The sequence below is a fragment of the Rhinopithecus roxellana genome, chromosome 13 (assembly GCF_007565055.1).
Source record: "Rhinopithecus roxellana isolate Shanxi Qingling chromosome 13, ASM756505v1, whole genome shotgun sequence".
Classification (NCBI taxonomy): domain Eukaryota; kingdom Metazoa; phylum Chordata; class Mammalia; order Primates; family Cercopithecidae; genus Rhinopithecus; species Rhinopithecus roxellana.
This window is the reverse complement of record NC_044561.1, coordinates 128,574,088-128,587,911: the sequence shown is the minus strand read 5'-3', so window position 1 is coordinate 128,587,911 and position 13,824 is coordinate 128,574,088. Positions and strand designations below refer to the sequence as shown.

At 42.8% G+C, this 13,824-nt stretch overlaps 1 protein-coding gene across 2 annotated transcripts in view; it reads left to right on the top strand.

Annotated features, from left to right (window-relative positions):
- Positions 1 to 208: 208 nt before the first annotated feature.
- The window catches only part of TSHZ2 (teashirt zinc finger homeobox 2), a 550,341-nt gene continuing 536,725 nt past the window's right edge, over positions 209 to 13,824 (top strand). Inside the window, exon 1 of one of the 2 annotated variants that reach the window (XM_010363386.2) lies at positions 209 to 1,130. In XM_010363386.2, coding sequence (XP_010361688.2) covers positions 1,091 to 1,130 — 40 coding nt within the window. In that variant the 5' untranslated portion in view covers positions 209 to 1,090. The remainder of the gene's footprint in view (positions 1,131 to 13,824) is intronic. The other variant, XM_030915142.1, reaches the window with a different exon arrangement.

Below are 13,824 nucleotides of genomic sequence, written 5' to 3'. Positions count from 1 at the left end.
GGCCGTCGCGCCCGGGCCCCCGCCCCCAGCCCCTCTCCCCGGCGGGACGCTGTCCCTTTAATAGGCTCCCGCTGCCTGGCGCTCTGCGGCTGGGGAGTAAATTTCTCCCTGTCATCAGGTCGCGGGGAGAGGAGGAGGAGGAGGAGTTTGTTAATGTTCAGTTTGTTCAGCGGGATCGATGTTTGCTGGCATCGCCTCGCCCTGTCTTGTGTGTGTGTGCGAGGGTGTGTGTGTGTTTGTGTGTGTGTGTGCATATGTGGGGGGTGTGAGTGTGTGTGTGCGAGGAAGCGGGGGTGCGTGCGCGTGTGAGTGCGTGTGTGAGTGTGTCTGCGTGTGTGTCTGTGTGTGTGTGTGTGAGTGAGTGAATTCCAGATTTTCTGTCTTTCCAAAACCCGCTCCTGTCCTCTCGCATATCACTCACAGACGGGAATCTGACAGCAGCCACAAACCTACAGTGAGTGATCGCTCTCCCCCCCGGCACGAATCCGCCATAGAGATCGGCGAGGAGGAGGAGGAGGAAGAGAAGAAGGAGGAGGTGGAGGAGGAGGTGGAGGAGGAGGAGGAGGAGGAGGAGGGAAAGAGGAGAAGGAAGAAGAAGAAAAAGAAGAAGAAACCCACTACCTTCCCAGGATTGCCTTTTTTTTTCCTTATCTTTACGCGCGAGTGTGCGTGTGGCGCGTGTGCGCCCCTCGTCCCTTCCATCCGAACCCGGTCTTGGATGTTTAATAAAGAAATCAAGTGTCTCAACAGTCACCAAAAAAAAAACGCAAAAACAAAAAAAAAAATCCAAAAGCAAATACAAAAAAGAGAGAGGAAAAAAAAATCCAAAACAAACAAACAAACAAGGCAGAACCAACCTCTACTTCAAAGCAGCCGGCGCAAGCCACCCGTGTCTGCCACCCAGAGAGGGGGGTCTCTGGCCCGTGGTGGAGGAGTTGCAGGGGGGATCGTCAGGGGGACAGAGGCCGAGTGACGTCCTAGGAGCCACCGGGCAGAGGCGGAGGAGACCCAGAGAGGCCAGAGAGACAGCGGGCCCTGGCGCGCGACTCGGGGCTGGGGCGCCAGAAGTGGGACTGGAGCGAAGTAGAGGATGCCGAGGAGAAAACAGCAGGCACCCAAGCGGGCGGCAGGTAAGAGAATCGGCTCCGCTTCGGGGCTGCCCAGCCCGGGCTGCCCTGTGCGCCGAGCTCCTCGCCCGCCCTCCTTGCCCCTGGGTGCCCGGGGGCACCACCCACTTAAGCTTTTCGGGGGAGTTTGCGCCGGGTGCCCCTCTAATAACCCCGTCCTCTCTCGCCTTCTCTGGTCTCCCAAATCCTCCCCTTTTAAGCTCCGGTTGGGTTGTGGGGAGCTATCCCACCAAGCCTTTCCTCCTTAAACTTTCTTTCCTCCACCCTCTACCCCACCCCTAACTTTCTCCCAGTCTGTTTCTTGCCTCTCGGGCCAAAGTCGGATTGAGGATTTGGGGCGCGGAGTAGGGAGACAACACCTCCACCCCTGCATCCCTCTGCGTGGTCAGTGCCAGTGGCTTCTGGCCTCCAGGGACAGCGTCTCCTCTCACTGGGGCTTGGGACGCTGAAGTGTGAGGCATACCGGACACTCGGGCTGCAGGCAGGCTTTGGGGCGAGCAATAGGAGTTTAGCGTTGATCACCAAGGTGGACAAAATGCCCCCAGGAAATGGATGGATCTTTGCGTATATTTTCTAAAAGGATCCATATTTGGAAATCTAATTAACAATTTCCCTACTCTCAAAAAAAGCAAAAGGGGTTGTGAGGGGGAAATTCCCCATAGAAATTTAAACAGCTCTGGATTTTCTTTGCCTAGAGAGTTCCAAACTTTGTGAAATGATTCGTACTGGAAGAACTACCCATCTGAATCCTTACTGCCCCCTAAAAAAGATAAGAACAAGTTAATGGATCAGTACAATAGACCTTCTAAGGTTGTTGTTTTTTTTTTTGGGGGGGGGGGTTGCTTAATTGCTTTTTTAATAGTGTGCTGGGGTTTGTTTCTCGGAAGTGTAATATGAAAGTTCATTTTTCTTCTGCCAGACCCACCCACTGAAAAATCAGCTTTCCACTTGATTGCTAGTTTTGATTTGACGTTTGATTGATCACCTGTCATCTCGCTGCCTTTGATCTATTCATTCTTGATATATATCAATAAATCACTCACCATGGTAACTCAGAGTGCCAGTGACGCAAACCTTGCCCTCTATATTCAGAGCCAGACATGCACAATTATTATCTTGTTTGGCTTTTAATGTGGGCGTTTTTATTTCTTTGTGTCCTTGCTAAAAGCTTACGTTTAGTTGTTTTCTCCTCTCTGTCTTTGCCCTCTTGATTTAGGCAACATTAGGTAAGGCTGGCCTTCTGCAGACCCACCTCCACATTTCATTCTGTTCCACTTCTAGCAAAACATAGGGAGAAGTTTGGTGGAACACTTTCATAAACTTTGCAAAGTCACCCTTAGAACAAATCCAGAGTTAGTTAGGAATCTGAGGAGAGTGGGCATCCTCTGTCTGAATGTGTTGAACCACCAAGCTCATCCTCCTTCCTCCCCTGATTCGGGTCCAAATGGCAATATAGGTGTTTCAAAATATCCACAGTTATCTTTCCTTCTGAGCACAGAATTGCTTCCCTAACTGTTTATAAGTTGGTTCGAGTGGCATGCAGAAATATTGATAAAGTGTGGATTCACATATCTTCTGATCGTTTCCCTAAAAGCAAAATAATTAAAATATTTTTAGTGAGGCATATATTTGGAACTTGCCTCATCAGTGAAGTTTTCTTTTTTCAACTCTAGTCACTTCTTTCGAAAACAATGTCTCTTTCCTGCAGTTGTCTCTTTCTGCATTTAACTCACTTATTTCCTAAAACTTAGGCTGCTTTGCAATCTGACAGCCTGTGAATGTGTTCAATGGCCTTTGAGACCCAGGAAGAGTGAGCCTGCTGCATCAGTTCTGGCAACATAAGTTTAAGTGTAGCTACATTATAGAGATAACGTCCTTATTGTTGTCCCGAAAGAGAACCCTGGGCTACCGTCCAGCAAGAAGTGATACTGCCCTGAAAATTACTCTTTTTTTTTTTTTCCCTGTTGTTCCGGTAAAGACTATCCACAACTAGGCAGTAATTTAAATTACCAGAATGACTGGACATGTCTCCTTTAGTAAGCTCATTACAAAAAGTGCACTGCTCAGAATTGCTCGACTTTGATTATAATTATCCTCCGATCGATAAGGATCCAGGTGTACGTAACATAACACTGTATCACATTATTTAAATTAGGTCCTTTTCATTAAACTGTATCTGTTGGTGCTGGCTAGTTTATTGGTGTGTGTGTGTGTGTGTGTGTGTGTGTTAGAAACTTGTAACTAGAGTTTCACTTTTCCGGCCTATTATATCCCTACTGTCTTTGTCTGTTTGTTTTGTATGATTCTTATTATTTTCACCAGAAGGGGAAAGCCTTTTTAAGTTGAAACAGGATAATACATTTCGTACACAGTGAGGGCCCTCTTACCTTATTTATTTGCTCACATATTAATAGAGGAGATAGTTTTTCATGCAGTGTTTCTTCTTTTCAGCTAAGGTCATCAATGTCCTACTCTATTTCAGCTGAAGTGGTTATTCACCAGTAAAGTTAGCCACTTTGGGGTTCTGTAGCCATTTAACATCCAGGGAAGGAGAGAAGATGGGTTCTAAGATTATGGCCATACTAACTTTTGTCACTGCTTAAAATTAAACACAATGCACCACTGTAAGTAATTACACCCAAGGACTGATGTTGAAAGCTTGATTTCTAGCTTGATTAACTGAATAATGGGAGATAGAAAAAGCCTGTGAGTGGATCAGAGCTGAGGCTCTCTCGGAGCGCTCTTTTTCCCAAGAACTGTTCCAGGCAATTTGATTTCTTTGTATTATTAATTTTAAGTTCCATGTTTCAAGGAATCAATTACAGAACTTTCTACTAAAGCAGGTATCTAAACAGAATAAACAGCATGATATTGTAAGTGATGAAGAATTTTAGTCTTTATTTGTTATATTCCTTCCCCTTCAGGGGGAAGGGATGTGAGGGGACAATTCTCTTTAAGGAAATAGCTAAATCAGAGTATTTCCCTCTGACATGTCATTCTTCCTGGCTTTCTTAAGCTATGCTATTCCACCATACTATTACTTAGGGCAAGAAAAAAAAAGTTGAGAAAGCAGCCTACAGTACCCCAGGGGTTTGTGTTGTGTGTGCATGCTTGCTTCCTTGGATGTATATTTCACTCACCATTAACATGCATCCACTATTACCTGAAAATATTGCGGGATTCAGTACCAGCATTTTTCCCTTCTATGCATTTCAAGGAAGATAGAGAAAATGGCAGGAAAGTAAAATAAAACAGAACGGGGTTTTGATTTGTTTGCATTTTGCAGGATGCAGAGTGGTTAAAAATTTAAAATTGTAGACTTATAATCTAACTCTTGATTTTCTACAGCCTATCTCAGCCTCTGTGCACACGCATATATAATACATATTTTATTTCACCATCCTGAACTGTTTTTATATTAACGACAGCCAATTGCAATAGAACACAAAATCTTTTGTGAGCATATCTTGTGAATATCTAATATATATATAAGTTATAGGATTCTGCCCCTGCCCACCCAAAGCAATTAGATGTTTCCTTCTCGCTGACTCAGAGGCTTTCTGATCACCCAGATCTGAGGAGAGTCTTGCAAGAAAGAACAGCTCCCTCAATTTATTTTGTTTATTTAATATGGAGATGAATAATGCAGATTTTGTTTTCATGAATGTCCTTGTGTGGCAGTAAACATTAGACTATTAGCAATCATTACTTAAAAGTTGCAATTTGCACCTTAATAACATAGGTTATTTACATGGGAAACATAGTCAGCGGGGACAACTCTGAACACTGCAACAGAGCAGAAATGACCTCAGAGATCTCTTTTCCATCTCTTGATAGTGATGACTCTGAATTAACGGGTGAGGTCCCAGAAATCACAACCAACAGGATGGAGGGAGGGGACAGGCAGCTCAGGGCAAAGTTTACCTTCAATTTACTGTCAAGTAGGACAGGATTCAAGAGACTAGGAATCAAGTAGATTTGGGACCCTGGCTCCCTCACTTTGTTTAAATATCCTTCAGAAAGACAAGTTCACATCTTGAATATTTAAATATCTCATGCGATGGATTCCTTCACTTGCCCAAAAGTATGATTTTAACAAATGAATGGAAAAATACTCACACACACACACACACACACACACACACACGCATGGCCGCAATAAAGCCCAAAGGGTCTCAGCAGCACAAACTCTTTTGGCCATTCTTGTTACTTAAGGTAGATCTCTGAAAAAGGAAGGAAGATACCTTGAAATCGCTTGGTCCACACAACATTTTGGATGGAAACTGATTGCTTAAGTGGTCCTTTTCCCACCCCCCGTCCTGATTTCCTTCTTCCACCTCTCACCTCACCCTTAAAGACTCAGATTGAATAGGACATCTCAAAAGCCCATTTGTTTTAGGCATTTATTGATTTCATTTTTAATCTGCCATATCAGGACACAATACGTTAACCCTAATCAGCAGATTACAAGTGACAGAGAGTTCTAGTAGAAACTATATAAGGGAGCAGGGCCTCTGGGAAACTTCTTGACGATGAAAATCTTCTCTGAGGCTTAAGAGTTTGAATGTTGCAGGTTACTTTTGGGGAGGGGAGAAACATTCCTCAGAAACAGTCTACGTTTTTTCCTTCCACTTTATATTTCCTTATCTCCCAGTTGCCCATTCTATTGCTACACTTTGGGAATGCTTACCACCCAAGAAATATCTCCCAAGTATCTTTAGGAGGTCTGTCCCTGAAGCAGCTTGACCTTTCTCATAGTCTCCAACGGAGGTTTATGCTTTCATTTCATCCCAGCTGATTTCTCATTTATTTGACGGAATTTCTCCAAAGGATAATATCTGAGTTGATTTGTTTCTCTTCCCAGGGCCTTGGGAATTGTGCTGTCCATTGAGCAGGTTTTGGTGATGGGGGTGGGGGCACAGACTGAGCCTGGCATTTTTGAAAGCCATTGAAATGATGCCTCACTGTTCGTCACTGCGGCTGACTTAGGAAGTCAACCAAGAAGAAACCTAGGCCCTGGTCATGTTTGTGCTGTGCCTGTAATTAGCTGACACGAGGTAAATGTCCAAAGTCGACCTTCCCTTCCGTCACTGTATTTATACTATCAATTTTATTTGGGAATGTCATGGTCTGGGAAGACTCAGCCACTATTTCAAAGGCAATGCCTGCCTCTACCCATGTCCCCTTTAAAAAACACATAAATTGCGGAACAAATTCTATATTAAGACCAGGCATACACAGAGTATCATTTTCGTTTGATGCAAAGTCAGTTGGAAATACATTAAACTAACAGTTAGGAGTGTCTTGCATCGCTTCCCTGAAGCAGTGCTTTTTCATTACATATTTAATTACAATCAAACTGAACGACTTTTATTAAAAAAATCACAGTGGTATTAAAAGAAGCCTGGCACACAAATAATTTTATTGCTTCGCAAGTTGAGAATGCTTTTATATTTTTATTTCTTTGGGAGAAATTTATTTTAATTTTCTAATGTTGTGATAAATACAGACTATCTTTTACTGTAGTCTGTAATCAGGGAGAGCTTATCCTTCTATCTTTATAGAGTCTGCTTACCCCAGAATAGGTTTTTATATTCATTTTTCAGCAATTTGTAACAATTGGTATTTTTAAATTTTTTTTAAGTTTTACGAGTTTGATTTAAAGTTAGAAATCCTCACGTTCCTTAGGGTGATCTTTGGCAAGCAGTTCTTTGATTACAGGAGGAATTTAGTCATTCTAACCACACAAGAAAGTGGAGAGTGCTTGCTTGCTTACCTGAATATTACAGTAAGAAAAAAACACCATCTATTTACATGCCTCTAACATGTAACACTATTTTCACTGGCTTTATAATTTCGTTTTTTCCCCTCCTACTGACCTTTCATTCCCTTGTTTTGGGAACTTTTTCTGAGAAGAACGTGTAGAGATAGCATTTAAAGTGGATTTCAAGATACATCAGATTTTTAAGACATTGTAATAAACATTAGAGACTTTAGAGCCCAACTGTTCCCTGCTAGTCTAGGTCTGCAAACTAATGAGAAAGCATCTCTGCAAACATATAGTTTCAACTTTAACTTGCACATGAATGGGGAGCGTCTCCAGCAGTGTGACCGGATTCATATTGCTCATTTTGTCCGAGAAATTATTTTGTCCGAGGGTATCAGACTGAGGTCCGTTCAAAGACATTATGTACATACACAGACACACAGAGGAGAAATCTGAGATGCGAGTGGGAATTGCTGATATATTTGTTTCCAAAGCAAACTCCATGAATGAAATGATTCAATAATTTGGAGGCATTTGCAAGTCATTAAAATGGCAATTTGGAGTGTTCAGTTGTTGCTCCCCTCAATTTTTTGCATTTCCCCCATAGAAAAAGACAACCTTTGGGCACCCTCCAATATTCTGGGATGCTGAAGTAATGCCTAAAATTATTTAAAATTTTAGAAATTAAAATTCAGGAGGCAGAGCAAGATAATCCTATTATTAATATATCAGTATTATTTAGCTACGCATAACGACAGGAAAACGCACAATGCAAAAGTTTTAGAGATAATGAGCTTAGAGAAATTACATGGGGGGAAGAAATACCTGGATCATATTTGAAAACATTTGTCTTGAATTCTGCTCATCTGAATGAGAACTTTCTTTCCACCTGTGTTATTTAAAAAACAATTTCAATATCCCCCTACCTGCTACCCCAGCCTGAAGCAGGGTCTAATGAAACTCTCTCTGGACACACAGATGTAAGACACTATATTACACAACCCTTTTTAAAAATTGTTTCAGAAAACCGAATGTGGGCATGCAAACCAAAAGAAAAACCTCAGGAATCTTTATAAGATAGCCAGCTCAGGGTTCAAGATTGAGAGAGCTTTGTTGCGGCAGGATAAGAAGACAACAGTATTGCATTTTAACTAAACACCTCTTCTTGGCAAATGAGAAGCGGTGAAGCAGGGAAGATTTTTAAAGGAGCTTTTTAGCTCTTTTGCATCTCTCTCCAAAGACTAATTTAATTGAAAAGCTATAGTGTCCATTTATGATAGAGGAAAAGCCTCATGTTTCCACAATGCTGGTAGACACTAAGGTGGGGTAAAAAAAAAAAAAAAAAAAAAAAAGCCAGCATTCTGCAGTTTGTTAGTACAAAAATTAAGATCACTGGTCTTAATTTCTTGAGTGATTTCAGAACTGAAGGAATACTCTAAAATCACCCGTGAGCTTTCTTCTTAAAGCCACATCTAAGCCATTTCTATGGAAATTATATAGTTTAGATATTAATGTGGGTAGAATACAGTTATTGTTTTTAACGAAAATAGTTATGAAGGGCAGAATGAGATAAAAACAGAGTTGGCAGCAAGCAACTCTGTTTGTAATGAATTTGAAAGAAACTTCCGTAATGCTTTACTGGATCATGAAAAATCCATGAAACCTGGTGACATGGGAGATACAAAATGAGACAGAGGGGTCAAGGTCTTCTATAGGGAAAAATGACTTGTCTAAGTGAGAGCAGCGGCATTTAAATATCTCTATATAAAGTACACAGGGCTTACTTTAAATCACTTCAATTTATCAGATCCTTGGAATTTGTTATGTATTTAGGAGCCTCTCTTTTATACCCCAGAGGGATATGAATAGCTTCTGGGTCAAGATGACGCTGTAGAGAAGAGTCAAATCTATTCTATGCGTATGGTACCATTTGGTACAGAAGAAATGCCAAAATGAAAAGCCATAAATGCGTTTTATATCAGAATTGCCTTTGGCTATTTTCCTTTATTAGAAAGTTGGATACACTGCTGAGTGCTTCTTCTTGTTTTCCCCCTTGGGATTCGATTTGGGACTGTGGATGGAACAGCAGAGTAAGGGGAAGTGACTTGGGTTCTGGTTGCAGGCTTGCCCTGTGCTAGTTATTTAGCCCCAGGCAAGCTCTAGAGATAAACCTTACTCTCCGGATAAGAATGTGAGGTTTTAGAGTCAGACTGATTCATGTTCAAGTCTCTAGGTCTAATTCTTGTTTGGCCGCATAAACTTGGGCAGGCTGCTCAAATCTCTGCTTTCCACTTTCTGATCTATAAAATGGGGGCAATCGTAGTTCTTTATATGTTCCAGGTGTGTGGAAAGGATTGCATCAGATGAGGGCTGAGAAAGTGTGCTGAAACTTTTAGGCGCCACAGGGATATGAGGGAACAGTGTGTCTTTACCCTGAATAACCAGACCATGGAAAATTTATATTAACCGGGAAATAAGCAACTTACCAATTATCATAGAACAAGGGGTCCAGGGCTTGAAAGAAACCAGATATGGATGCATTTTGATTTGTAAGTCTGGAAACACAATGGCTAAGTAATGTTTTAACCTCTTCTGAGGCAGACTCACGCTGGACTGTTTGGAGTTCGGCACCAGCTCAAAAAAAAAATGTTTTTTTCCCAAGAAATAGAATTTATAGCACCATCAACAATGATAACAACAGTAACAATGATATCTGCCACTAGACAAGTGCTTTTTACATACCAAGGGCTTTATATGTTTACATTTATTCGTTTACACGCAGTTATGTCTTGAGTTCCTACTATGTGCCAGATGCTGTTCTACTACCTGGGACCTGGAGGTGAATAGGATGGAGATGATCCCTGGGGATCTTGCCCTCCAACTGGGGGAAGCTAGAGAATATACAAACAAATTTATAAAGCAAAAGATCATTTCAGTATAGAAAAAAGCTTCATGATGACAATAGCTTTATAAAGCAAAATTGTGAGAGCAGGAGTTGGGACAACAGAGATGTGAATGGTCAGGGGAGACCTCTCAGAGGAGGGGACATCTGGCTGAGTCCTGTTCCTTATAACTTTCAAGTATAATCCCTGTTTTACTAATGAGAATCTGAGTAAGTTGCAGGATAACTCATTCAAGGTCGTGCAGTGGCCAAGCTGAGTTTTAAACTCAGCTCTTTCTGCTTCCAAGGCCCATGCATTTAATGTACTATGATCGTTTATCTAGAATAGTCATAGCAAATTGCCAGGAAGGACCCAAGGAAGAACCCTCAGTCTTACTATTCTCCCCCTGCATCTATTGTGATGTCTAAAGTTATGGGGGTAAATTGAGAGCCTAGATGGAGGATGCTGCCTTTCGCGGATAGAATCTTCAGGCCAACTCCTCTCATCTGCAGTTGTCTCTTTAAGGGATGTTCTTTCATATGTATGTACATGCATTCATTCGTTCAACAAATATTGGCTGTGCATCTATTATGTGCCGGGTATTGTTCTAGGTGCTGCAGAAATAAAGTAGACAAGAATAGAGATGCCCCTGCCCTCACACAGTTAATATTCTTGTGGGCAAGCCTAAAAAGGTAACAAACAAATAAATATATAACAGTATATTGAATAGTCCTAATTGCATTTCATAAGAATAAACCTGGCTTCATGCGGTAGAGAGTGATGGAGGGTTGTCATGTTATAGAGAGTGGTCAGGGGAGCTATTTCTCAAGTGGTGATTTGATCAGACCTGAAAAAAAGTGAGAGACTAGCCAAGCACAAGGCTGGGAGAAGGAGTCCAGGCAGATGAAGGAGGAAATGCCAAAGGCCTAAGGAGGTGATGTGATCTGATTCGGTTATTAGTTGAACATAGGCCCTGTTTGTATTTCAAAAGTGATGATGGACTTGGGCATGTTTGCTCTCTTGGTCTACTTACCCAGCCCTAGTGATGGTGAGTAGGATGCTTAGGATGATAGAGGTGGCAGCTGGAGATAAAAACACATTCCCAGCCTTCATAGAGAGATTGGTGCTGTGATGGATGACATGGCAAGGCTGTGGAAAGGCATTGTTAAGAGTCAAGCAGACCTGGGGTCCAACTGCAGCCAGCTGTGCACTCAGAAGCAAGTTTTCTCGCCTCATTGCACCTCAGCGTTTTCATCTGTCAGATGGGGATAAGGATTTTGCTCACCTCACATTTTATTTGTGATAATTCGATTATGTGACGCATATAAAACTCTTAGTGAGGGCCCAGTCTTTACATGGGATCCCCCTCACAAATGAATGTTTTTTATTCTTGCACTTAATTGCGTTTTCTTTTCTGCAGGAATTCTGAGAGAAATCTAGGCACCTGAGTTAGTCCTTGGCACGTATTAGGCACTAACCAAATATTTCCTGATGAATGAATAAATGAAACTGTAAAGAAATGAATGAATACTTTCATTCGCGTATTGCTTTGTATACTAATTAATTACTTTCAAGCATAAGGATCTCTTCCATAGGTCTAAAACTTTTAGCAGACCTCTGGACCAATTGCAAATCCTAGCTGTTCTTAGAATATGTTTCAAATTAGAAACTATTCATGACCAGAAGACGATGGTTTTCGTCTTAATCTTGTATTTTGCTCATCTTGTCAGTGGGCCTTCGATTGAAGAGCAGTGATATCCCTTTGTGCGGTAAATATTGTTCATTCATCTTCTAGACAGTGCTTGCTGAGAACATGGATGGAGGGGAAGGGTGGAGGGTCCTCATTTCTGACCCTGAGGTTCAGCCTCTCCCTGCGCACTCTCCAAGCGCCTTCCTGGCCTGCGCTCTCCAGGTGCTCCCAGTCCCCCAGGACCTGACAACTCTGCCCCTACCCCATGGGGAACCCGCGCTTATCCCCTCAGGCGCCAGGAGGCACAGCTTAGGGGTTGTTAAGCTAATGGGAATAGGCTACGGCTGTTTCCTGGTAACGCCTTCTTCACTTTTTAATTGTCACCTCCAGATAAGTGCCTGAGAGCAGGAAGAAGTGAAGCTGGCTGCTGCCTGTTAAGATCTTAGGACAAAGAGATTTGGGATCCTGGAGAGCACGGGGGAGATTCTGCCGCCTGCCTTAGGACCTTCATGAACAAGTGTGATGATGGGAGGGACGCTGTGGTTGTGTACCAGGCGCTGTAGGAGGCGCTGGAACTGAAGCCTTACATCCGAATGACAAAGTGCCTGCCTTCCTGGAGCTTACATTGAGTGCGGAGGGCAGACCAGAGACCAGCCAGCAGACAGTTCCATGTGTCAGGGTCTGGTGTCTGCAGAGGGTGTTTGCAGGAGTAGAGCATGACAGGAAGTGGCTGTTTTGAATAAGATGGTCAGGAAAGGTCCCCGTCTGCGGAAGTCATACTGACAGTGGGTCTGGTGTGAAGCGGTTGGAAGAAAACTGCCCCTCTCTGGAGGAAGACAGTGACGGGCACAGCTGAACATCTGGGGCTAGAGCTACTGGGACGAACAGGAGGAGCAGATGGGAAGCTGGGTGTCCGGAGCAGACGGGGAGGGTGAGCAGGGAGGGTAAGGATAAGCAAGCAAGGGACTGGGGCTGTCACCGAGGTGGGGTGCCTCGGATGGTGCAGGAGCAGAGTCAGGATCTGACTTAGGTTTGATAGGGTCCTCTGGCTGCCCTGCGATTTATCAGGGACCCAGGTTGCGAGCAACCACTCAAGAGGAGTCTACATCAATGCAGTCAAAGGCTATGCAGAGTTGGACCAGATCGATGGCGGAGGAGCCATGGCAGTGGTCCGGAGAGAGACCACAAGGTTGCAGACAGGTGCGAGTGAAAAAGAGGCGTCTACTGAAAGCTGTACAGGAAAAATCAGACTAGGTTAGCCATGAATATTTTCTCTAATTCTGTCTTCTATTTTTCTCCTCCAGTTATGTGTAAGGGTCTTACTGCAGATTGTCAGTCTATCGTTCTCTGAGCCAAAGTGGAAACCAAGAAAAGTGTTGGAAGCCGCATACATTCTAGAATCGGCCATACAGGGAAAGAGGCCACACTTTTCCAAGCACATTTCCTGGAGTCCTGGAATGGCTTCTTCACATATTTCTCCACCCCCATTAGATAACTCAGTCCCTGGGCAAGGGGATGGATCCTGGAGTCTGACAGACAGGCATGGGTTCGATTTCTCTCCAATGATTATTTCATCTCGGTGTGACCTCAGGCATCTTTGCTTCCCAGAATTTGTTCTCTCATTAGCAAAACAGACCTAATAAAAGGACTCATTTCATAGGGTTTTTTATGAGGATTAATTGAGATAAACCAGATGATACACTTAACACTGTGGTATCTGCAATGAAGAAAATGGTGAATGGTGCACACATGGTAAGTGGTCAATACATTTTAGTCATTCTATTAACAAGTTAATAATCCTCTCCATGCCTTGATTTCCTTATTGGTAGAATGGAGATAATAAAATCCCCTTCTGGGTAGTTGGGAGAAGTCAAGTATCAATACCAGTAAAGCACTTGAAATGGTGCTTTGCATACAGTGAGTGCTCAATAAATGTTAAATTATTAAAATCATCACCATGACTCTGACCTTATGGACTTTGAAGGGCAGATGTTGTGTCTCATTGCTTTCATGTCCATGAGACCCGGCACATAGATGGTGCTCAATAAATATTATTTGAAGGAGTGAATGGTGGTGACATGGTGCTTAGGAGTTAAAATGAGAAAACCCAAGGAGCCAAAAGCATGTCTCTAGGGGGAAGGGTTAGAGAGCACTGACTCAAACCATCATCTCCAATGATGCAGTTTTAATGAGGAAGCAAGCCCATCCTTGAACATTATTTAAGCCAGAGTTATCCCAATAAGCATGTCCCTACCATTAGTGTAGATTAAGCAGCATTGAATCATGTAGTGAAAGTAATGTCCCTTCTTCAATACCATTTCAATGCCTCTGGTAAGTCAAGAGAAAGTCTTTGATAAT